Genomic DNA, 26,645 nt, shown 5'->3' on the forward strand with positions numbered 1-26,645 from the left:
TTGTGAGATTGTAACTTGTTGAGTAAACTGGTATTTATGTCATGGTGGTTCGATACTAAACTTAATGTGGTGCAAATAGTTGTTTGAAATGTTTTGTTGGTTCATCTGTTGTTTACCGCCTGGTGGTAGAGTACTCTATGTTCGAGCTAAGCTAATATTCTCTCCGTCTGGAAATACTTGTCATCGGAGTACACAAAATGGTGGATGCGAACGGTCGCGGACGGATGCCTACGGCTGCACATCGACCGCCAACTCTGACGGGGCGTGCTAGCAGCCAAACAAGCAGCGTTCTTCTGGATTGGATTTTCAATCCTCGATACACTTTCGGACACGAGCTCCCCCTTCCGCGTCGCCCCCGCCTCATTATGGCAAGTGGCCACATCGCCCAATGCCTCGGTGGCATCCTCGCCAGGCGGGCCGGCGCTACTGTCGCCGTCTCCGGCGACCTCCGCCTGAACGGCGCTCAGCTCGTTGATGGCGTGCGCAGTCTGGCAGCCGGCCTCTTGGAGCGCGGCGTCCGCCCCGGTGATGTCGTCGCCGTCGTCGGCTTCAACAGGTGCGCACAAGGCTACTGCGGATCACATCGCCTGCCTCTTTCATTTCTTCTTCCAGTTCACAATTGCTAGTCAACCATCCGTTCTTGGCTCTCCGCAAGTCAACCGTCCGCCCTCCAAAAAAGCCACGGACTTGCACACACAGAAAACAATATCCAAAATACTTGAAACGAATCTCATCAGTATCATCAACTTTTCATGTGATTATCTGTAGCATTGAGTACATGGAGCTGTTGCTGGCCATCCCTTACATCGGAGCAGTCGTCGCCCCTCTCAACTACCGCTGGGTAAGGACATTCTTCTTCCTCTAACTAGATGGACACATCAACAACTCCGCACTACATCGTACAGTATGAACTGAAATCTTCCAAATGCAATTAATCTCCAACTTGTATTGCTGCATGAGTTTTTGAAGCTGGCCTTTTGCCTGAATGTGCCATTCTGAAGAATGGAAAATAAAGAATGGTGTCGTCTTTCTTCTCGTCTAGAGTTTCGAGGAGGCGGTGCAGGCGCTGGAGCTTGTGCGGCCGTCGGCGTTCATCTTTGATGGTGCTTACAGCTCATGGGCGCTCCGGTTGATGGAGAGCCAGATCTTCTCATCCATCTGCCTTTACGTCACCATCGGGAATCCTGTCAACACCAGCCAAGGTGCAAACTGTAAGTATGCAGAAGATGGGTTCTCTTTTCCTTTTTTGGACTGACCAGTCAGCTCCAAAATATACATCGTTACAGGACTAAGACCGGCATTTGTAAATGTTCTGCATTCGACATGTTATTTTCAGTTGTGTCAGTTGATCGTGTCAAGAGGACTTGCAGAGGAACCACGGAAATGGAACCCGTGTCGAGGGATGTCGCTTTAATATGCTTCACATCTGGTAAAAGCTCCGGGCTGGTTCTTGGCTTCGATTTGTATTAAGCCTTTTACCGGCAGCGCCAGAGGCTTTTCAGCCCTGCATATTGACAACACATAGGTTGAGTTGATGTTTGGTTCTGATTCAGGAACCACTGGACAGCCAAAGGGCGTCGCAATAAGCCATACATCTTTGATCATTCAATCTCTTGCAAAAATCGCCGTTGTCGGCTACGGTGAGGATGATGTATGCTTTCAGGATCCATGTACCACTGTAGTTATTGAAAAATTGCATTAGCTTATCCAACTTCATGCACTGCTCGCTAGGGCGTCAAATGATGCTATTCAGTTTCATGCTATTTGAGTGTAACTGACTTTTTATTTCACAAAATAATAATAGTTGTTATAATTATTGTATGCTTACAGGTCTACCTACATACAGCCCCTCTATGCCATATCGGAGGGATCTCTTCATGCTTGGCCATCCTGATGGCTGGAGGCTGCCATGTGCTGATACCTAAATTCGACGCAAAATCAGCTATCAAAGCAATCCAAGAACACAAAGTGACTTGTTTCATCACCGTTCCCACAATCATGGCTGACCTCATGTCCTATTCTCGGTAACCGATAGTGCTAAAATACAATCTAAAAGCCTAACAATGCCCAGTTTGTTGTTGACTTTCGGTACTTGATCAGGAAAGACAAGATATCAGGATGCGGGTCGGTGACTAAGATCCTCAATGGTGGCGGCGGGTTGTCGGATGAGTTGATAAATGGAGCTTCTCACTTATTTTTTAACGCTGCTATCTTTTCAGCTTATGGTATATGTTCTTACCACCAAATGCCACTTCACTTTATCTGCAATTTCTTTAGAAATTTAAATTATGTTCGCCAACAATCATTTTTATGCTTACTGAAAGTAACATCCGTTATCTGAGTACTGAACTTGTTTTTTATCAGGGATGACAGAGGCATGCTCATCGCTGACATTCATGCCTATCAACAAACCAGAGCTTCAAGAAACCAAGAACCAATTAAGCAACCAATCTGAAGGTGTTTGTGTTGGAAAGCCATCACCTCATGTCGAGATACGAATTGATAGAGATGAAAGTAACAGTAGCTCTTCACTAATGGGGAAAATCTTGACAAGAGGCTTGCACACAATGGTTGGATACTGGGGAAACAATACGGTTGATACATCAGAATCTGTCAGGAATGGATGGCTTGACACCGGGGACACTGGATGGATAGATAGGACCGGTAAACTATGGCTCATGGGGCGACAAAAAGGCCGCATAAAAAGCGGAGGGGAAAATGTTTACCCCGAAGAGGTGCTTATTGTTTTACTCGTGTGTGTGATGTGCTCTTCAATCTTCTCAAGCTGATATATTTGGTGTTAGTTTCTTCATCTTTAAAAACAATCATGGCCAATGATCAACATCTCAAATATTTGCAGGTGGAATTAGTGCTGTCACAACACCCAGGGGTAGCTAAAGCTGTGGTTTTCGGTGTACCGGATAGTCGCCTTGGGGAGAAAATTGTCGCTTGTGTTAGCATCAGGGATGACTGGAGATGGGTTGATGCAACAGCTGAGCACCAAGGAGAAGGCAAGGAAGTGTCTGCTCATATCCTTCAAGAGTATTGCAGGATAAAAAATCTGAGCAGGTTAGCAATCCCTCCCCTCTTAATTACCACACTTTGGAGTAGCATGCCCTACTACTTGAAATCAATCAATAGATTAGGTCTTAAACAGTGCCGACAAATGAAAGAAAATGCTAGTCTATATTAGTACGGAGGATCTACATCTAATCCTACATTTATTCTCTGCAGATAATAGTAGTCACTAGGTTATTTCAGGCATGCACATATTTATTTGATATTCTTGAAGCTTTTTCTTAAGGGATTACGTATATTACTGCACGTACACTCTTTTCTCCAGTAACTTGTAGTAATCCTCTTTGGAACAGATTCAAGGTGCCAAGATTATATTATCACTGGAGTAGGCCGTTCCCAGTGACCACCACAGGCAAAATTAAAAGAGAGGAGCTGAAGGCCAATGTCTTGGCTTGCATGCAACCGCATAGCAGTTTGTAGCTTCAGGCCGTGGACTAACAATCACGTGGGATTCTTCTCTCCACCGACCATTTCCAATGAAGTTTCAGTTTTGTACTGTACGAGTTTACATGTACGGACATGCATGGCCTAGTTTTGGATATTCGGTTGTAGCGGTCATCAGGGGGCGGGGATTTTTTTGAGGAGGGCTAGCATTTGGCCCTGCTCACGAGGATCACATGTGTTACTGCACGTACATTGGCTTCTTTTCTCCAGTAACTTGTCACGATCTTTTTGAAACAGATTCAAGTTGCCAAGATTATATCATGCCACCACGGGTAAAATTAAAAGAGAAGCCAATAGGGCTTATATTAGTTTGTAGGCCGAGATCTTGACATGCATGCAACCATGTAGCAGTTTGTAGCTTCAGGCCATGGACCAACAATAGCAGCACCCATGGTATGTTAATGATACAAGATTAGAAGTGTGAAAATAACACAGACCACAGACATATTTAGTATGTCTCAGTAAAAATAGCACCATCTAAGCTAGAAGCCTTAAGGTTCGTGTATTCAGTGTGTCTCCGTGTAAACAAAGAAAAGTGGCGCCGCAACCAATCAAGGGCGGTGGCCTGGCCTTCCCGAAATAGGAATTTACTTCATGGGTGAGAATGCCCTCGAGGCAGTGTCTATTTGAGCCAAATTTAAACGTGATAAGGCACTGCACCTTCAACATCCCTAGTCCCAACCTTCATTTGGCTTTTCAACATGTGTCAAGCGCGCGCGCGCGCGTGTGTGTGTGTGGGGGGGGGGGGGGGCTCAATTTGTGAAGGAATTTTTTTGAGGAGGGCTTACATTAGGTTTTTCTTTTAGAGGATCAGTTGCGTTGCTGCACGTATACTGCCTTCTTTTCTCCAGGAATTTGTCATGATCTTGTATGAAACAATTCAAGATGCCAAGATTATATCACCACTGAAGTAGGTCGTTCCGAGTGACCATGATAGGCAAAATTAAAAGAGAGGAGCTGAAGACCGAGGTCTTGACATGCATGCAACCGCCTAGCAGTTTCTAGCTTCAGGCCGTGGACCAATAATGGCAGCAACCATGATATGTTTTTTTTTCAAACGGAGGCAAAAGATTTGTCTCATCTCATTAATTAAGCAGAGAAGAGTATGGATTGTCAGTTACATGGCCGCAAAGGCCAGATATAACGCACAAAGGGATTACTCTCCCGGAATAAGGTTTCCTAGATACTTAGCCCCTACTCTCACCCATAGCCGCGCCTCCGCCTGGATGGATGAAAATACGTGAATGGGTAAGGAGGCCTTGTTTTGAAAGATCCTTGCACTCCTCTCATTCCAAATTGCCCAACAAATTAGCATCTTCAGAGAGTTGAGAGCCTTCCTGCTTGTGCCATTGAGAAGTCTGTTAGCCTCCCACCACCTTTCAACGGATGGAAGATCAGCCCAAGCGTGCGTCTGCGACTGTATCCCCAGCCAATCTGGATCAAATTCCAAATCCTGATCGAGTAGCGACATTTGAACATGAGGCGCGCGACAGATTCCGGTTCCCTTTTACAAAGCTGACAAAGACCGCAGTTGGGCCAGCCCCTACGGGCAAGTCTACCTGCTTTCCAAACTCTGTCTTAGAGAATGAGCCATGAGAAAGAATTTAATTTTAGGCGGCGCCCAAACCTTCCAAACCATCCTATGCATGTCTAACTTTACCAGTCATGCGAATTGCATTCTATACGTCGTGGCAGCATGAAAGTGCAACTAATCCCCGGGTGGTTTTAGTAATTCATAACAACATATAGCTCATTGAACTAATATTCATTCAAGTTTAATATTTCAGAAAGTTCAATGAATGGCATGGCATGAACTAGAGATGTGGACCCCTCAAAATGCTAAGAACACATATTGGCTAAAGCTCAAGACTGTCATTTCTATTTTAATAATCCAAGATCACATTGAGTCCATAGGAAAACCAATACTATTAAAAGGGGATGAGGTGTTGCTTAATGGCTTGCTTGCTCAAATGCTTAGTGATATTGCTCCAAAACCCTCAACCACTTTCTCATTCTAAATATGTCAAAACCCTAAACTCCAACTTGGCCCGACCGATTCATTGTATCCGGCGCCACCGAGCTCATATGACATAACCACTTCCAGAAACCCTAACAGTTCGGTCACACCAATACGGATCTCGGTTTCACCGAGATGGCCTTGCCAACTCTCTGTTGCGTGTTGCAATTATTTTGGTCTCACCGAAATAGCGATCAGTCTCACCGAGATGGCGATCGGTCTCACCGAGATGACCACGACAAATTTTGTCGAGAGGTTTCATGAAGATGTAATCGACCAAAGACGACTTCAAGCCAAGGGAAAGGTTAAGTAAATGGTTTTTATAACCATAGATAAGATGTAATCTCAGGATTCAGAGTTGTCTCTCAAGACAAACAATATGATGCTGAAAGTTTGATGTAAGCTTAGAGCATTGTCGGGATTGTGTCCCGGGGATGAAGGACATAGGTAGAATCGCCAAGTAGTCAGCCGAACGATGATGATGTAGTCAATCAGCTAGGAATGACATGGTCGAGTACAAACTCGTAAGCAATGAAGATTACGAAGAGTTGTTGAATCGCAGTGCGGACTCGATTCAGTTGTCGGTGTTCTTGAGGGGTTCTAACAACTCAGAACCTATGGAAAAATGGAATCGAGGAGAATAATAGTTGATGAAGAACTCATAAGAAGTTATGTAGTTCCATGGTATTCTCGAGATACCAGAGGGTATTACTTGAAGGTAGAGCAGAATAAAGGTTGAAGTGGTGTATTTATCTATAGAAGACGAGTGTGTAAACTTGTCTCAGAAATGGAAGCGAAGGAGAAAAATATGGTCGGAACCACATTTGTACATGATCAAACCACAGATACAAGATGAACTTATAACAAGGGGGGAATATTGTGGCACCCCGGCTCAGAGAAACTGGAACGCCCCATATTCCAGTCCAGAGATCGAGGAGAAGTCTTCTGGAATACGACACTGCTTAGCATAGAACAAATCAACTCTTTATTACAATCTATATGCATACAAGGGGATTACATCGGCACGGCGACACTACACCTGCCACGGTTGCTCCATGCAAGCAGCAGAACAACATGAAGCAGCGGAGTAACTATTGGCAGCGGAACAACGACGACGGTGATGAACTCCACTCTGCAGGGACTCTGGCTGGAACACTTATCCTAGCTCGCAAACAAGGAATCCATGGCAAACAAGCAATCAAATCCGGCATGACCTGCAAACTGGCATGACACGCCAGGTCAGTACATTGAATGTACTTGCAAGCTCACATCAACCAAGAGCAATCAAGACAGGCAACAACATGACAATTACAAGTTAACAAGAATTAACATGATACCATCAGATCAATCATAGCATGAACAAGATGAACATGATACAACTAGAACAATACGATACGATCATGGCATGAACATATGAACATGATACTAGCATGCAACATGATGACTCTATCATGCACCAACTTACTCTGCTCGGGTTACCTCGTAACCATCACATGCATAGGCTTACCATCACGGACATCACATGATCATCTCAGGATCCAATCAAGCCTGGCATTACAATACCGTAGTAATCATTAATGACCACAAGGAGCTTGAACTTTACCCGTGATTCTCGCATAACATCACAAATATCCATTAACTCGGTATCCATGATACCACAGTGATCCTCTCACGATCACCTAAATATCAACCGACTTCGGTATCCACGATACCTCCGTGATCATCTCGCGATCACAACCAATCTCTTTCTCATCATCAAACCATGGTTGTTATTAAGCAAGTTATTACTATTACTGTTGACCCACAGTGTGACCGACTACGAACTGGGCCCATATCCGCGGGCGCGGCTATCGATAGATTTAACACACACTCTGCAGAGGTTAGCACACTGTACCCATGAAGGAAATATGCCCTAGAGGCAATAATAAAGTTGTTACTTATATTTCCTTATATCATGATAAATGTTTATTATTCATGCTAGAATTGTATTAACCGGAAACTTAGTACATGTGCGAACACAAAGACAAACAGAGTGTCCCTAGTATGCCTCTACTAGACCAGCTTGTTAATCAAAGACGGTTAAGTTTCCTAGTGATGTCTACTACACAACCTTCTTCTTGTAGATGTTGTTGGGCCTCCAAGTGCAGAGGTTTGTAGGACAGTAGCAAATTTCCCTCAAGTGGATGACCTAAGGTTTATCAATCCGTGTGAGGCGTAGGATGAAGATGGTCTCTCTCAAACAACCCTGCAACCAAATAACAAAGAGTCTCTTGTGTCCCCAACACACCCAATACAATGGTAAATTGTATAGGTGCACTAGTTCGGCGAAGAGATGGTGATACAAGTGCAATATGGATGGTAGATATAGGTTTTTATAATATGAAAATATAAAAACAGCAAGGTAACTAATGATAAAAGTAAGCGAAAACGGTATTGCAATGCATTGAAACAAGGCCTAGGGTTCATACTTTCACTAGTGCAAGTTCTCTCAACAATAATAACATAATTGGATCATATGACTATCCCTCAATATGCAACAAAGAGTCGCTCCAAAGTCACTAATAGCGAAGAACAAACGAAGATATTATTGTAGGGTACGAAACCACCTCAAAATTATTCTTTCTGATCGATCTACTCAAGTGTCCGTAGTAAAATAACATGAAGCTATTCTTTCCGTTCAATCTGTCCTAGAGTTCGTACTAGAATAACACCATAAGACACAAATCAACCAAAACCCTAATGTCACCTAGATACTCCAATGTCACCTCAAGTATCCATGGGTATGATTATACGATATGCATCACACAATCTCAGATTCATCTATTCAACCAACACAAAGAACTTCAAAGAGTGCCCCAAAGTTTCTACCAGAGAGTCAAGACGAAAACGTGTGCCAACCCCTATGCATAAGTTCACGAGGTCACAGAACTCGCAAGTTGATCACCAAAACATACATCAAGTGGATCACGTGATATCCCATTGTCACCACAAATAAGCACATGCAAGACATACATCAAGTGTTCGCAAATCCTTAAAGACTCAATCCGATAAGATAACTTCAAAGGGAAAACTCAATTCATCACAAGAGGGTAGAGGGGGAGAAACATCATAAGATCCAACTATAATAGCAAAGCTCACGATACATCAAGATCGTGCCAAATCAAGAACACGAGAGAGAGAGAGAGAGAGAGAGAGATCCAACACATAGCTACTGGTACATACATACCCTCAGCCCCGAGGGTGAACTACTCCCTCCTCGTCATGGAGAGCGCCGGGATAATGAAGAGGGCCATCGAAGAGGGATTCCCCCCTCCGGCAGGGTGCCGGAACGGGTCTAGATTGGATTTCGGTGGCTACGGAGGCTTGCGGCGGCGGAACTCCCGATCTGGGTTTATTTCTGGAAGTTTCAGTATATATAAGAGGTTTTGGCGTCGAGAACAAGTCAGGGGGTCTCCGGGCCGTCCACGAAGTAGGGAGGCGCGCCCAGGGGGTGGGTGCGCCCCCACCCTCGTGGGCAGCCCGGGACTCTTCTGGCCCAACTCTTTTACTCCATGGCTTTCTTTTGGTCCAAAAATAAGTTCCTTGAAGTTTCAGGTCAATTGGACTTCGTTTGATTTTCCTTTTATTCGATACTCAAAAACAAGGAAAAAACAGAAACTGGCACTGGGCTCTAGGTTAATAGGTTAGTCCCAAAAATCATATAAAATAGCATATAGATGCATATAAAATATCCAAGGTTGATAATATAATAGCATGGAACAATAAAAAATTATAGATACGTTGGAGACGTATCAAGCATCCCCAAGCTTAATTCCTGCTCGTCCTCGAGTAGGTAAATGATAAAAACAGAATTTTTGATGTGGAATGCTACCTAACATATTTATCTTTATTGTGGCAAGAATATTCAGATCCATAAGACTCAAGACAAAATTTTAATATCGACATAAAAATAATAATACTTCAAACATACTAACTAAGCAATTATGTCTTCTCAAAATAACATGGCCAAAGAAAGTTCATCCCTACAAAATCATATAGTTTGGTCATGCTCCATTTTCGTCACACAAAAATGCTCTCATCATGCACAACCCTGATGACAAGCCAAGAAATTGTTTCATACTTTAATAATCTCAAACTTTTTTCAACTTTCACGCAATACATGAGCGTGAGCCATGGATATAGCACTATGGGTGGAATAGAATATAATGATGGGGGTTGTGTGGAGAAGACAAAAAAGGAGAAAGTCTCACATTGACGCGGCTAATCAACGGTCTAGGGAGATGCCCATCAATTTATGTCAATGCAAGGGGTAGGGATTGCCATGCAACAGATGCACTAGAGCTATAAATATATGAAAGCTCAATAAAAGAAACTAAGTGGGTGTGCATCCAACTTGCTTGCTCACGAAGACCTAGGGCATTTGAGGAAGCCCATTGTTGGAATATACAAGCCAAGTTCTATAATGAAAAATTCCCACTAGTATATGAAAGTGGCAATATAAGAGACTCTCTATCATGAAGATCATGGTGCTACTTTGAAGCACAAGTGTGGAAAAAGGATAGTATCATTGTCCCTTTTTTAATTTTTTTATTTGGACTTTCTTTTTTTGGCCTTTTTTCGGGACAATGCTCTATTAATGATGATCATCACACTTCTATTTATTTACAACTCAATGATTACAACTCGATACTAGAACAAAGTATGACTATATGAATGCCTCCGGCGGTGTATCGGGATGGGCAATGAATCAAGAGTGACATGTATGATAAATTATGCATGGTGGCTTTGCCACAAATACGATATCAACTACATGATCATGCAAGGCAATATGAAAATGATGATGTGTGTCATGATGAACGGAACGGTGGAAAGTTGCATGGCAATATATCTCGGAATGGCTAATGAAATGACATAATAGGTAGGTATGGTGGCTGTTTTGAGGAATATATAAGGAGGTTTATGTGTGACATAGCGTATCATATCATGAGGTTTGGATGCACCGGCGAAGTTTGCACCAACTCTCAAGGTGAGAAAGGGCAATGCACGGTATCGAAGAGGCTAGCAATGACGGAAGGGTGAGAGTGCGTATAATCCGTGGACTCAACATTAGTCATAAAGAACTCACATACTTATTGCAAAAATCTACAAGTCATCAAAAACCAAGCACTACGCGCATGCTCCTAGGGGGATAGATTGGTCGGAAAAGACCATCGCTCATCCCCGACCGCCACTCATAAGGAAGGCAATCAAAGAAACACCTCATGCTTCAAATTTGTCACACAACGGTTACCATACGTGCATGCTACGGGACTTGCAAACCTCAACACAAGTATTTCTCAATTTCACAATTACTCAACTAGCACGACTCTAATACCACCATCTTTATATCTCAAAACAATTATCAAGTATCAAACTTCTCATAGTATTCAATGCACTTATATGAAAATTTTTATTATACCCATCTTGGATGCCTATCATATTATGACTAATTTCATAACCCAAAAAAATTACCATGCTATTCTAAAAGACTCTCAAAATAATATAAGTGAAGCATGAGAGTTCATCTATTTCTATAAAATAAAACCACCGCCATGCTCTAAGAAGATATAAGTGAAGCACTAGAGCAAACAACAAACTACTCCGAAAGATATAAGTGAAGATCAATGAGTAGTTGAATAATTATGTAACTATGTGAAGACTCTCTACCATTTAAGAATTTCAGATCTTCGTATTTTATTCAAACAGCAAGCGAAACAAAATAAAATAAAATGACGCTTCAAGCAAAACACATATCATGTGGTGAATAAAAATATAGCTCCAAGTAAAGTTACCGATAGACGAAGACGAATGAGGGGATGCCATCCGGGGAATCCCCAAGCTTAGGCTCTTGGTTGTCCTTGAATGTTACCTTGGGGTTCCTTGGGCATCTCCAAGCTTAGGCTCTTGCCACTCCTTATTCTATAGTCCATCGAATGTTTACTCAAAACTTGAAAACTTCACAACACAAAACTTAACAGAAAACTCGTAAGCTCCGTTAGTATAAGAAAATAAATCACAACTTAGGTAATGTTGTGAACTCATTCTAAATTCATATTGATGTAATATCTACTGTACTCCAACTTCTCTATGGTTCATACCCTCTGATACTACTCATAGATTCACCAAAATAAGCAAACAACACATAGAAAAAAGAATATGTCAAAAACAGAACAGTCTGTAGTAATACGTAGGTTTCGAATACTTCTGTAACCCAAAAAATTCTGAAATAAATAGATGGATGTGACGAATTTATCTATTAATCATCTGCAAAAAGAATCAACCTAATCTCACTCTCCAGTAAAAAATGGTAGCTAATCTCATGAGCGCTAAAGTTTCTGTTTTTTACAGCAAGATCACAAAGACTTCACCCAAGTCTTCCCAAAGGTTCTACTTGGCACAAACACTAATTAAAACACAAAAAACACAACCGTAACAGAGGCTAGATAAATTATTTATTACTAAACAGGAGCAAAAAGCAAAGAACAAAAATAAAATTGGGTTGCCTCCCAACAAGTGCTAACGTTTAACGCCCCTAGCTAGGCATGATGATTTCAATGATGCTCACATAAAAGATAAAAATTGAAACATAAAGAGAGCATCATGACGAATATGACTAGCATATTTAAGCCTAACCCAATTCTTATGCATAGGGATTTTTTGAGAAAACAACTTATGGGAATAAGAATCAACTTGCATAGGAAGGTAAAGCAAACATAACTTCAAGATTTTCAACATGTAGAGAGGAAACTTGATATATTTGCAATTTCTACAAGCATATATTCCTCACTCATAATAATTTTCAGTAAAATCATGAATGAATTCAACAATATGAACATCACATAAAGCATTCTTTTCATGATCCCCAAGCATATAAATTTTATTACTCTCCACATAAGCAAATTTCTTCTCGTGAATAATAGTGGGAGCAAACTCAACAAAATAATTACCATGTGAGGCATAATCCAATTGAAAACTAAAATCATGATGACAAGTTTCATGGTTATCATTATTATTAATAGCATACAAGTTATCACAATAATCATCATAGATACCAACTTTGTTCTCATAATCAATTGGAACCTCTTCCGAAATAGTGGAATCATTACTAAATAAAGTCATGACCTCTCCAAATCCACTTTTATAATTATCACAATAAGATTCAACATCCTCCAAAATAGTGGGATCATCACTTCCTAAAGTTGACACTCTTCCAAACCCACTTTCATCAATATAATCATCATAAATAGGAGGCATGCTATCATCATAATAAATTTGCACATCAAAACTTGGGAGACAAAATGTAACATCCCAAATTTTCAATTTGGTCTGTTATACACTAGATCATCATTGCATATCATATTTTATTGCATTTTGGTTGATCCTAGAAAATTCTACGCAACTCAAGGACCCTCGGAGAGAGTTGGGGATTTTTTTATTTTCATATTTGAGTTTTCTCAAATTTTGAAAATAGGATCATTTGATTTTATTTATTTTATCTTCAATTATTTCTATTACAAAAATATGAGAGAGGGAATAAAATGACTTTCCCAAAATAAAGAAATATTGAGGATTTAATAGAAAAATCAAATAAGATTTTATTTTGGTTTTATTTGCTATTTTATTTGAATTTAGGAAAAATGCGTGTTTTCCAAAATAGCATTTAGGCCCCAAATAAATGTTCATCCTGTGCGGCTCGATTTTAGAAGCCGGGAAAATTTATTTCGGGATTTTTGAAGTCCGTTTAGTATCTCTTTTGTTTTTTTCTGAGCGTAATTATTTTTTTTAAAAAGAGTCCGAACCGACTCTGGGCCGTAATAGGCCAGGACTCCACCTGGCCGGGCCCTTTATATAGCGCCGCCGAGGCCAGCCCAACGCCGCCCCCGCCCTCGAAACCCTAACCCTAGGCCGTCGTCGCCGCCGCCGCCGCGCCGCGCCACCCCACCGCGCCGCCGCGCCGCTGCCGGACCGCCGCCACTGCCGCCGGATCCGCCACCGGAGGTAGTTTTTTTCTTCTCGCCGCCGGTTTTTTTAGAAAACCGATCGGTTTTCCGTCGGTTTTGTCGGTTTTTAAGTTTCGTTTTTTAAATAGATCGGTTTTCCGGTTTATTTAATTAGCGAGTGTTCGTCCGTTCGTTCGTTTTAATGAACGTTCGTCGTTTTTCTTTTTCTCGGATTAAATCCGCGATTTTTCTGATCGCGATTCCTGATTCAATTTTTGTTTTAGTCTAACTTTTCGCTCGTTTATCGGAATCAGGCGATTCAAGCGCCTGGAGTTTCGTCTCGAAACCCTCTTTCCGTTTAACCAACTCAAACAAGTTTTTGCCACTGTAAAAATTGCCCTAGATCCAGAATAGTAAATGAAGCCTATTTCTTTTGTCGTTTGTCTCTCGTTGTTTCGTTCGGTTTGATTCTTTTTGCCAACCGGAGTTCTTTAGTTGAACTTTCTGGTTAGATCTCTTATTCGAGTTTTACCTGTGCATTACTTGAGTACTTATCGTATGCTTTTTGTTTGCGATAGAGTACCCGAAGTGCGCCGCTTGCTACTTCGAATCGCTAGGTTTCGCGGATCATCAGCAAGGCAAGTAACACTTTGATCATACCTCCCGCTACCCAGTTTTTATTGCATTAGATCAACCTTCACACATTGCATGATTAGGATCTAATTAAATTGTGGGTTTGGGAAGTAGTTGAGGTAGTACCTATTACCTGTTTATTATCAAACCTTTGGGAGTTACTTCTACGTTGCTTATTATGCCATGCTATGCTAGTAGACGTGGATTGGGTGAGTGTATCCATGACAGATGTGAGATTGTTAATTAATGGTTTATCTAAGGTGGCAACTTAAATACACATCTGGGTGGATTGAGGCACCTGGGTATTCCAGCGATTGCCTGTTTTCTTTTGGACCGCCACCTAGGCTCAAAGGGATCATGAGATTATTCATGCTAGAAACTTCCATGTGCGGCCACAAGCTACTATGGGCTCTAGCATAGTTGATTAAGTTGTGCGAACTCTTACAGTGGTAGACTAGCAGATGTAGGGGAAAGTAGGTGTAACGGTCTACCCGATCGTAAGGTGCTAGCGCTTTTGAAAGACTATGTCTCGGTCATCCGTTTCTCAAACACCATGTAGTGCGAGAAATCAAACGGAGGCGAACGAGTCTTGTGGGGAAAAGTGCGCAAACCTCTGCAGAGTGTATGAACTAATCATGGTTAGCCGTGTCCCCGGTTATGGACATCTTGAGTATCTAGTACTTGGATTATCATGTGAATCTCATCATGTTACTCTAAAATTAATTTTGTTGGGTTTTGTTTAATGATGATGCTTAATTGGGATTGAGAATGCTGTCAACCATTCTCAATGTTTAAGAACTACCATGAGAGTTAAATAAAATTTATTCCTTTGCAGTAGGGAAAAATTGGCTTTACGCAAAACTGTAACCATAGAGCTTTCCACCAGCCAAATATGCATATAGTATAGCCTTATTCTTTCATTACTTTCTATGTGTTACTTTGCGACCATATTCCATGTGCTGACCCGTTTCAGGCTGCAACGTTAATGTTGCAGACTTTTCAGACAACGATTAAGATGCATTTAGGTCGTGGTTCTATACTCAGTGGTGCCGTTGGAGTTGATGGACTCACTTATCTTCCAGGCCTTACGCTGTTATCGTTATTAGATGGCATTAAGCCATATTTATTGTAGTAAGTTCTCTCTTGAGACACTCGATGTAATAAGTGTGTGATTGCTACTCTGTTATAAATCCTTCATGTACTGTGTGGTGTCAGCATTACTGATCCAGGGATGACACCTGAGCACAGAGATTGGACCGTCTGAGGTCTGGTCGCTACAAGATGGTATCAGAGCACACGCTGACTGTAGGACATGACCACTAAGCTAAAGACCTAGATCACTACTCACTCTCTTCTCTTTCTGACTTCTCATCTTTTCTACTCTTTTAGGATGGCGGATGCAAGGAACAAGTTCACGCAATCGGATGAAGATACACCCTTTGGACGACACTTGAGGGAAGTCACTAGATATCTGAACATAGGAGTACCAAGCTTCACCAGAACCTACAACGCCACTCTACCTGAAGAAGAGCGCTGGATGATTCAAGTTCAAGTTCTAGGAAGGACATTCATGCCAGTCACTGAGCCCATAGAGTTTTCTTTTGATGCACCAACTTGGAGTCTAGGAAAGAGCATGGCAGCTCACATCGCCATGGGATGCATTGGAGAAGTTTACCGCAATGATCTCAAGGATACTATCTACCAGATTTGTGGGCGCCGAGATGAGCACTGGGAGATGATCAGCACCAGGAAGGATAGATCAGTTGCAGCTTTTATCCAGGAGTTAAACCAACACATTCGATGTCAGGAGAACCAGATGTGTGCCGACATGATAGATCTGAAGAAGGCGAGGACAAGAATCAAGGAACTGGAGGAAGAACTCAAGGCTACACGTGAAGATTATGAAGAGGAAATCGAAGTATTAGTGGAGAAGAATGACGATCTGATCAAGAAGATCGGAATATTTATGGGAGGCCCTACACCAGTAGAAGAAGAGGAAGAACCCAAGGAGAATCGCCTGGAAGACTACATCATCATCGACGGCACCGACTCGGATCCAGATGATAGCGATGATGACTATGTTGATGAAGCTGGAGCAGATATCATGGAATCTGCAACCGAAGAATATTTCTAGTAGACCACCCCAACAGTAGTAGTAGTCCACCATGTAAATATAGTAGTCCGAGCACTTTTGCGATAGTTAGATCGATTGTATGCCCTTGTTTGATTGATTGAATGAAGTGAATTTTTTGCCTTTGCCTCATGTGCATATGGGTAGTGTTTTCTCTTTAGACCCCCTCTATTCTTAAATGTCATCTTTTCTAAACCCTCAGATGCCTCCGAGACGTGACCCCGGATTTACCTTCCCACCGGAGCTCATCCAGTTGATCCAGCAGCAGAACACGTTGATGCAGTTGCTAGTCCAGAATTAGGGGAACAACAACAACAACTCACCACCACCACCACCTGTTGATCACTTAGCCCATTTTCTTAGGTTGAATCCACCGGTATTTTCCAGTAGCACCGAGCCGATAGTAGCAGATGATTGGCTCTGCAAGACAGCTACAGAGTTGACCATAGCAGGATGCACAGATGCGGAAAAGGTGAAGTTTGCCGCACATCAGCTGGAAGGACCCGCAGCATCATGGTGGGAGAATTTCACAGCCACTTTCCCTGTCGACACTGTCACGTGGGATCAGTTTCAGTAGGCTTTTCGTACTGCCCATGTTTCAGCAGGAGCTATGCCCATGGAGAAGCGAGAGTTTCGCAACTTGCGCCAAGGAGGGCGGACAGTTGGCCAGTATGTGGAGGACTTTAGTAAGCTAGCACGTTATGCCCCAGATGACGTTGCTACGGATGCAGCTAAGCAGGAGAAGTTTCTGGAAGGACTGAATGATGAGTTGAGCATGCAGTTGATGGTAGCAACCTTCAACAACTACCAGGAGTTGGTAGATCGTGCTCTCATGATTGAAGGGAAGCAGCAGCAGATTGAGAATCGCAAGAGGAAGTATGGACAAGGGAAGTACAATTCAGGAGCTCAGCAGAAACCACGTTTTACCCCTAGACCGGGAGGACATTTTCAGCATACCCATGGAGGAGGTAGCTTGCACAACCACAATGGCACCAAGAATGGTAATGGGAATGGAGGAAGCAACGGCCAGAACCGCACCAACCCATCAACCCTAGCCAAGAGAGACCTGAGCCAAGTCACTTGTTTCAAGTGCCAGAAGACCGAACATTATGCCAAAGAATGTCCTGAATCACAGAATGGTAATGGCAATGGAAGCTCTGGAAAGAAGCCGAACCCTTTCAACAGGGGACAGGTGAACCACGTTAACGTGGAGGAGGTTGAAGAGCAGCCGGATGCAGTAATCGGTAAGTTTTTGGTTAAGTCATTTACTGCACTCGTTCTTTTTGATACTGGTGCATCGTATTCATACATATCAAGGGAATTTGTGGATAAGTATAACCTGCCCACCAAAGTTCTTAGAACACCTATGTTAGTAAGCTCACCAGGAGCGGAGTATATGGCTAGCCAAGGATGTTTTCAAGTGCCATTGAGTATAGGTAGGCATGTGTTTCCCGCGGATTTAATCATTTTGGAATCACAAGGTTTGGATGTAATTCTGGGTATGGATTGGCTGTCGATGTATGGAGGAAACATCGATTGCGCCAGTAAGTCAATTTTGCTCACCACCCCAGAAGGAAGAAGGATCAAGTATGTACCCCGACATGTGCCAAAGAGGAATCAGGTAATTTTTTTAAGAGGAGTTGTGCAGGAGGAAGTACCAGTGGTGAAGGATTTCCCGGATGTATTTCCAGAAGAATTGCCAGGCATGCCACCGGATAGAGATATTGAGTTTTTGATTGATCTTTTGCCAGGCACAGGGCCAATATCTAAGGGACCATATAGGATGCCCGCAAAGGATTTGGTGGATAGTAAGAAGCAGATTAAGGAGTTACTGGATAAAGGATATATTCGCCCAAGTTCCTCACCTTGGGGATCTCCAGTACTTCTAGTGGATAACAAGGATGGATCACTAAGGATGGTTGTTGATTATCGAGGATTGAATGAAGTAACCATCAAGAACAAGTACCCACTACCGATGATCAATGATCTGTTCGATCGATTGCAAGGAGCTAAGGTATTTTCCAAGATCGATCTGCGATCAGGATACCACCAGTTGAAGATTTGAGAACAAGATATACCTAAGACGGGTTTTACCACCAGGTATGGGCTGTACGAGTATACCGTTATGTCATTTGGTCTGACTAACGCACCTGCATATTTTATGAACATGATGAACAAGGTGTTTATGGAGTTTCTGGATAAGTTCGTTGTAGTGTTCATTGATGATATCCTGGTTTACTCGAAGAATGAAGAAGAGCATAAGGAGCATTTGCGTTTGGTTCTTGGAAAACTCAGAGAACATCAATTATATGCCAAGTTTAGCAAATGTGAGTTTTGGTTGAAGGAAGTTGGATTTCTCGGACACGTTATATCTGGAGAAGGTATAGCAGTAGATCCCACTAAGGTTGATACCGTGACAAATTGGGAAGCCCCAACAACAGTTGGAGAGATCCGGAGTTTTCTTGGACTTGCAGGATACTATCGGAGATTCATTGAAAATTTCTCGAAGATTGCGAAGCCTATGACGGAGTTGTTGAAGAAGGATACCAAGTTCATATGGACTGAGGAATGTGAGGCTAGTTTCCAGGAGTTGAAGAAACGTTTGGTTACATCACCAGTGTTGATTTTGCCAGATCAGACCAAGGATTATGAGGTGTATTGCGACGCTTCACGTCGAGGACTTGGAGCAGTGCTTATGCAGGAAGGAAGAGTTGTTTCATATGCCTCACGACAGCTTAAGCCTCATGAGTTAAATTATGCTATGCATGATTTGGAGTTAGCAGCCGTAGTGCATGCATTGAAAACCTGGAGACACTTTATCATTGGAAACCATTGTGAGGTGTACATGGATCACAAGAGTTTGAAGTATATTTTCACGCAGAAGGAGTTGAATCTCAGGCAAAGGAGATGGTTGGAGCTCATCAAGGATTATGATATGAAATTGCATTATCACCCCGAAAAGGCTAACATAGTAGCCGATGCGCTGAGCCGTAAAAGTCATGTCAACACCTTAATGACGGGAGATTTACCAAGGGAGTTAGCCGAAAATCTTCGTGAGCTGTGTTTGGAGATAGTACCAAGAGGCTATGTAGCAGCATTGGAGATTCAGTCTACTTTGATGGATAAGATCAGAGAAGCCCAGAAGACTGACAAGGAGATTTCCTCTATAAAGGAGAAAATGAGCAAAGGAAAAGCTAAGGGATTTCATGAGGATGAGCACGATACCTTATGGTTTGAAGACCGGGTTTATGTGCCTAATGATTCGGAGATCAGGAAGTTAATTCTGCAAGAGGCCCATGATTCACCATATTCGATTCACCCAGGAAATACCAAGATGTATTTGGATTTGAAGGATACTTTCTGGTGGACCGGAATGAAAAAGGATATTGCGGAGTATGTAGCAGTTTGTGATATATGCCAGAGAGTAAAGGCAGAGCATCAGAAGCCTGCAGGATTGCTGCAGCCATTGCCGATACCCGAATGGAAGTGGGATAAGTTAGGCATGGATTTTATCACAGGATTTCCCAGAACTCGTTCAGGCTATGACTCGATTTGGGTTGTAGTTGACCGTTTCACAAAGGTAGCACATTTCATTCCAGTGAAGACTACCTATACCAGTGCAAAGTTGGCAAAGATATACATGACTAGAATCGTATGTCTGCATGGAGTTCCAAGGAGCATTGTATCAGATAGAGGAACCTAGTTTACCTTAAAGTTCTGACATCAGTTGCATGAAACTTTGGGTACCAGGCTAGAGTTCAGTACAACTTTCCGTCCGTAGATAGATGGACAGACCGAGAGAGTCAATCAGATTTTGGAGGATATGCTAAGAGCTTGTGCGCTAGATTACGGATCTAGTTGGGCCGAGAATTTTCCATATGCGGAGTTCTGTTATAACAACAGTTATCAATCCAGTTTGAAGATGGCCCCTTTCGAAGCCTTGTATGGAAGGAGGTGTAGGACCCCATTGTCGTGGGATGAAGTTGGAGACCGTCAGTTGTTTGGACCAGATCTGATTAAGGAGTCTGAACAGAAAGTGAAATTGATTCGCGGTAGGCTCAAGGTAGCCCAATCCAGGCAGAAGAGCTATGCAGATTCAAAACGCAAGGAGACAGTTTACGAAGTCGGAGACCGAGTTTATCTCCAAGTATCACCACTTCAAGGAGTTAAACTCTTTGGAGTTAAGGGAAAGTTAGCGCCATGTTTTGTAGGCCCATACAAAGTTATGGAGCGTATGGGAGAAGTAGCCTATAAGTTGGAATTACCCGAAGGATTGTCAGGAGTCCATGATGTATTCCACGTTTCCCAGTTGAAGAAGTGCCACGCAGAGATGGTTGATATACCGCTGAGAGATACAGTGCCGCTGGAAGCGATTCAGTTGGACAGTGATTTGACCTATGAGGAGAAACCAGTTAAGATTCTAGAGTATGCCAGTCGAGTCACCCGCAGCAAGGTTATCAAGTTTTGCAAAGTTCAGTGGAGCCACCACACAGAGGATGAAGCCACCTGGGAGCGAGAGGAAGAATTGCTGAAGGACCACCCTCACCTATTTTCTAGCCAACCCGAATCTCGAGGGCGAGATTCATCTTAAGGGGGGTAGGTTTGTAACATCCCAAATTTTCAATTTGGAATGTTATACACTAGATCATCATTGCATATCATATTTTATTGCATTTTGTTTGATCCTAGAAAATTTTAAGCAACTCAAGGACCCTCGGAGAGAGTTGGGGATTTCGTTATTTTCATATTTGAGTTTTCTCAAATTTTGAAAATAGGATCATTTGATTTTATTTATTTTATCTTCAATTATTTCTATTACAAAAATATGAGAGAGGGAATAAAATGACTTTCCCAAAATAAATAAATACTGAGGATTTAATAGTAAAATCAAATAAGATTTTATTTTGGTTTTATTTGCTATTTTATTTGAATTTAGGAAAAATGCGCGTTTTTCAAAATTGCATTTAGGCCCCAAATAAATGTTCATCCCGTGCGGCTTGATTTTAGAAGCCGGGGAAAATGTATTTCGGGATTTTTGGAGTCCGTTTAGTATTTCTTTTGTTTTTTTCTGAGCATAATTATTTAAAAAAAAAGTCCGAACCGACTCTGGGCCGTAACCGGCCAGGACTCCGCCTGGCCGGGCCCTTTATATAGCGCCGTCGAGGCCAGCCCAGCGCCGCCCCGCCCCCGAAAACCTAACCCTAGGCCGCCGCCCCCCGCCTCTCCGCCCCGCCGCCCACCGCCGCCGGATCCGCCGCCGGAGGTAGTTTTTTTTCTTCTCGCCGCCGTTTTTTTAGAAAACCGATCAATTTTCCGTCGGTTTTGTCAGTTTTTTTAGTTTCGTTTTTTTAAATAGATCGGTTTTCTGGTTTATTTAATTAGCGAGCGTTCGTACGTTCGTTCGTTTTAACGAACGTTCATCGTTTTTCTTTTTCTCGGATTAAATCCGCGATTTTTCTGATCGCCATTGCTGATCCGATTTTCGTTTTAGTCTAACTTTTCGCTCGTTTATCAGAATCAGGCGATTCAAGCGCCTGCAGTTTCGTCTCGAAACCCTCTTTCTGTTTAACCAAGTCAAACAAGTTTTGGCCACTGTAAAAATTGCCCTAGATCCAGAATAGTAAACGAATCCTGTTTTTTTGCCGTTTGTCTCTCGTTGTTTCGTTCAGTTTGATTCTTTTTGCCAACCGGGGTTCTTAAGTTGAACTTTCTGGTTAGATCTCTTATTCGAGTTTTACCTGTGCATTACTTGAGTACTTATCGTATGCTTGTTTGTTTGCGATAGAGTACCCGGAGTGCGCCGCTTGCTACTTCGAATCGCTAGGTTTCGCGGATCATCAGCAAGGCAAGTAACACTTTGATCATACCTCCTGCTACCTAGTTTTTATTGCATTAGATCAACCCTCACACATTGCATGATTAGGATCTAATTAAATTGTGGGTCTGGGAAGTAGTTGAGGTAGAACCTATTACCTGTTTATTATCAAACCTCTGGGAGTTACTTCTACGCTTGCTTATTATGCCATGCTATGCTAGTAGACGTGGATTGGGTGAGTGTATCCATGACAGATGTGAGATTGTTAATTTAATGGTTTAGTTAAGGTGGCAACTTAAATACACGTCTGGGTGGATTGAGGCACCAGGGTATTCCAGTGATTGCCTGTTTTCTTTTGGACCGGCACCCAGGCTCAAAGGGATCATGAGATTATTCATGCTAGAAACTTCCGTGTGCAGCCACAAGCTACTATGGGCTCTAGCGTAGTTGAGTAGGTTGTGCGAACTCTTACAGTGGTAGACTAGCAGATGTAGGGGAAAGTAGGTGTAACGGTCTACCCGATCGTAAGGTGCTAGCGCTTCTGAAAGATTATGTCTCGGTCATCCGTTTCTCAAACACCATGTAGTGCGAGAAATCAAACGGAGGCGATCGAGTCTTGTGGGGAAAAGTGTGCAAACCTCTGCAGAGTGTATAAACTAATCATGGTTAGCCGTGTCCCCGGTTATGGACATCTTGAGTATCTAGTACTTGGATTATCATGTGAATCTCATCATGTCACTCTAAAGTTAATTTTGTTGGGTTTTGTTTAATGATGATGCTTAATTGGGATTGAGAATGCTGTCAACCATTCTGAATGTTTAACAACTACCATGATAGTTAAATAAAATTTATTCCTTTGCAGTAGGGAAAAATTGGCTTTATGCAAAACTGTAACTATAGAGCTTTCCACCAGCCAAATATGCATATAGTATAGCCTTATTATTTCATTACTTTCTATGTGTTACTTTGCCAGCACATTCCATGTGCTGACTCGTTTCGGGCTGCAACGTTAATGTTGCAGACTTTTCAGATGACGATTAAGATGCATTTAGGCCGTGGTTCTATACTCGGTGATGCCGTTGGAGTTGATGGACTCACTTATCTTCCAAGCCTTCCGCTGTTATCGTTATTAGATGGCATTAAGCCATATTTATTGTACTAAGTTCTCTCTTGAGACACTCGATGTAATAAGTGTGTGATTGCTACTCTGTTATAAATCCTTCAAGTACTGTGTGGTGTCAGCATTACTGATCCAGGGATGACACCTGAGCATAGAGATTGGACCGTTTGAGGTCTGGTCGCAACACAAAAAATATCATCTTCATCAAACATAGCTTCCCCAAGCTTGTGGCTTTGCATATCATTAGCATCATAGATATTCAAGGAATTCATACTAACAACATTGGAATCATGCTCATCATACAAAGATTTAGTGCCAAACATTGTAATGCATTCTTCTTCTAACAATTTGGCACAATTATCGCAATCCTTATTTTCATGGAAGACATTAAAAAGATGAAGCATATGAGGTATCATCAATTCCATTTTTTTGTAGTTTTCTTTTATAGACTAAACTAGTGATAAAACAAGAAACTAAAATATTCGATTGCAAGATCTAAAGATATACCTTCAAGCGCTAACCTCCCCGGCAACGGTGCCAGAAAGGAGCTTGATGTCTACTACACAACCTTCTTCTTGTAGACATTGTTGGGCCTCCAAGTACAGAGGTTTGTAGGACAGAAGCAAATTTCTCTCAAGTGGATGACCTAAGGTTTATCAATCCGTGGGAGGCGTAGGATGAAGATGGTCTCTCTCAAACAACCCTGCAACCAAATAACAAAGAGTCTCTTGTGTCCCCAACACACCCAATACAATGGTAAATTGTATAGGTGCACTAGTTCGGCGAAGAGATGGTGATACAAGTGCAATATGGATGGTAGATATAGGTTTTTATAATCTGAAATATAAAAACAACAAGGTAACTAATGATAAAAGTGAGCGAAAATGGTATTGCAATGCGTTGAAACAAGGCCTAGGGTTCATACTTTCACTAGTGCAAGTTCTCTCAACAATAATAACATAATTGGATCATATGACTATCCCTCAACATGCAACAAAGAGTCACTCGAAAGTCACTAATAGCGGAGAACAAACGAAGATATTATTGTAGGGTACGAAACCACCTCAAAGTTATTCTTTCTGATCGATCTATTCAAGAGTTCGTAGTAAAATAACACGAAGCTATTCTTTCTGTTCAATCTATCCTAGAGTTCGTACTAGAATAACACCTTAAGACACAAATCAACCAAAACCCTAATGTTACCTAGATACTCCAATGTCACCTCAAGTATCCATGGGTATGATTATACAATATGCATCACACAATCTCAGATTCATCTATTCAACCAACACAAATAACTTCAAAGAGTGCCCCAAAGTTTCTACCAGAGAGTCAAGACGAAAACGTGTGCCAACCCCTATGCATAAGTTCATGAGGTCACGAAACTCGCAAGTTGATCACCAAAACATACATCAAGTGGATCACGTGATATCCCATTGTCACCACAGATAAGCACATGCAAGACATACATCAAGTGTTCTCAAATCCTTAAAGACTCAATCCGATAAGATAACTTCAAAGGGAAAACTTAATTCATCACAAGAGAGTAGAGGGGGAGAAATATCATAAGATCCAACTATAATAGCAAAGCTCGTGATATATCAAGATCATGCCGAATCAAGAATATGAGAGAGAGAGAGAGAGAGAGAGAGAGAGAGAGAGAGATCAAACACATAGCTACTGGTACATACCCTCAGCCCCGACGGTGAACTACTCCCTCCTTGTCATGGATAGCGCCGGGATGATGAAGATGGCCGCCGGAGAGGGATTCCCCCTCCGACAGGTTGTCGGAATGGGTCTAGATTGGTTTTCGGTGGCTACGGTGTCTTGCGGCGGCGGAACTCCCGATCTGGGTTTCTTTCTGGAAGTTTCAGTATATATAAGAGGTTTTGGCGTCGAGAAAAAGTCAGGGGGGTCTCCGGGCTGTCCACGAGGTAGGAAGGCGCGCCCAGGGGGTGGGCACGCCCCCACCGTCGTGGGCAGCCCGGGACTCTTCTGGCCCAATTCTTTTACTCCATGGCCTTCTTATGGTCCAAAAATAAGTTCCGTGAAGTTTCAGGTCAATTGGAATCCGTTTGATTTTCCTTTTCTGCGATACTCAAAAACAAGGAAAAAAGAGAAACTCGCACTGGGCTCTAGGTTAATAGGTTAGTCCCAAAAATCATATAAAATAGCATATAAATGCATATAAACATCCAAGGTTGATAATATAATAGCATGGAACAATCAAAAATTATAGATACGTTGGAGATGTATCACCTAGCCATAGACATGTGTTGTCATTTGATGAACGGGATCACACCATTAGATAATGATGTGATGGACAAGACCCATCCGTTAGCTTAGCACTATGACCATTTAGTTTATTGCTATTGCTTTCTCCATGACTTATACATGTTCCTATGACTATGAGATTATGCAACTCCCGAATACCGGAGGAACACTTAGTGTAGCGACCCGACCCGAATGGATCAAGTCTCTGTGCTTAAGTGTCATCCTTGGATCAGTATGCTGACACACACAGTACTCGAGGATTTATAACAGAGGTAAATCACATGTATAAAGTAACATAAATACTATTACCTCAATCCAAATAACGGAAGTAACAAGGTTGTGGATTCCCATCAACACCAACGGCAAAGTTGAGTGTAGAAATCGTAACCCTAACGTATCACTTACTCGTCGTAAGAAAATCTTGCAACATGAGACGTTGCAGCCACAAAGGGTCAGTACATTGAATGTACTGGCAAATTCACACCATAGAGAAATGATGAACAATGGCTATCACTACATGCATATATGGCTGGTGGAAAAGCTCTATGGTTATATGTTTTTGCGAAAAGCCAATTTTTCCCTACTACAAAGGAATACATTTTATTTAACTATGAAGGTGATTGTTAAACATTGAGAGTGTAGACACCCTCTCAATCTCAATTAAGCATCATCATTATAACCCAACAAAATTAATTAAAGTCACATGATGAGATTCACATGATAATCCAAGTACTAGATACTCAAGACGTCCATAACCAGGGACACGACTAATCATGATTAGTTTATACACTCTGTAGAGGTTTGCACACTTTTCCCCACAAGACTCGATCTCCTCCATTGGATTTCTCGCACTACATGGTGTTTGAGAGACGGATGACCGAGACATAGTCTTTCAGAAGCGTTTGCACCTTACGATGGGTAGAACGTACCACCTACCCCTACATCTGCTAGTCTACCACTGTAAGAGTTCACACGACTTAATCAACTATGCTAGAGCCCATAATAGCTTGTGGCTGCACACGGAAGTTTCTAGTATGAATAATCTCATGATCTCTTTGAGCCTGGGTGGCGGTCCATGAAAAAAACAGGCAATCACTGGAATACCTAGGTGCCTAAACAGGCAATCGCTGGAATACCCATGTGCCTCAATCCAC

At 42.1% G+C, this 26,645-nt stretch overlaps 1 protein-coding gene across 1 annotated transcript; it reads left to right on the top strand.

Annotated features, from left to right (window-relative positions):
* The first annotated feature begins 262 nt into the window (after nt 1-262).
* On the top strand, nt 263-3,758 carry LOC123150942 (2-succinylbenzoate--CoA ligase, chloroplastic/peroxisomal). Its single transcript, XM_044570740.1, has 10 exons — nt 263-556; nt 769-841; nt 1,043-1,211; nt 1,337-1,429; nt 1,554-1,651; nt 1,831-2,024; nt 2,101-2,225; nt 2,365-2,735; nt 2,861-3,069; nt 3,372-3,758. The coding sequence occupies exons 1-10, from the start codon at nt 366-368 to the stop codon at nt 3,496-3,498; spliced, it is 1,650 nt and encodes a 549-aa protein (XP_044426675.1). The 5' UTR covers nt 263-365; the 3' UTR covers nt 3,499-3,758.
* The last annotated feature ends 22,887 nt before the right edge of the window (nt 3,759-26,645 follow it).

This window comes from Triticum aestivum, chromosome 7A, assembly GCF_018294505.1.
Source record: "Triticum aestivum cultivar Chinese Spring chromosome 7A, IWGSC CS RefSeq v2.1, whole genome shotgun sequence".
NCBI classification, from domain to species: Eukaryota; Viridiplantae; Streptophyta; class Magnoliopsida; order Poales; family Poaceae; genus Triticum; species Triticum aestivum.

What these genes read in the sequence shown, in the direction of transcription:
- LOC123150942 (XM_044570740.1), top strand. Translation starts at nt 366, where the DNA reads ATGGCAAGTGGCCACATCGCCCAATGCCTCGGTGGCATCCTCGCCAGG. An exon ending in CACCAGCCAAGGTGCAAACT is followed by an intron (nt 1,212 to 1,336) that starts GTAAGTATGCAG and finishes TGTTATTTTCAG; the next exon opens with TTGTGTCAGTTGATCGTGTC. An exon ending in GACCTCATGTCCTATTCTCG is followed by an intron (nt 2,025 to 2,100) that starts GTAACCGATAGT and finishes GTACTTGATCAG; the next exon opens with GAAAGACAAGATATCAGGAT.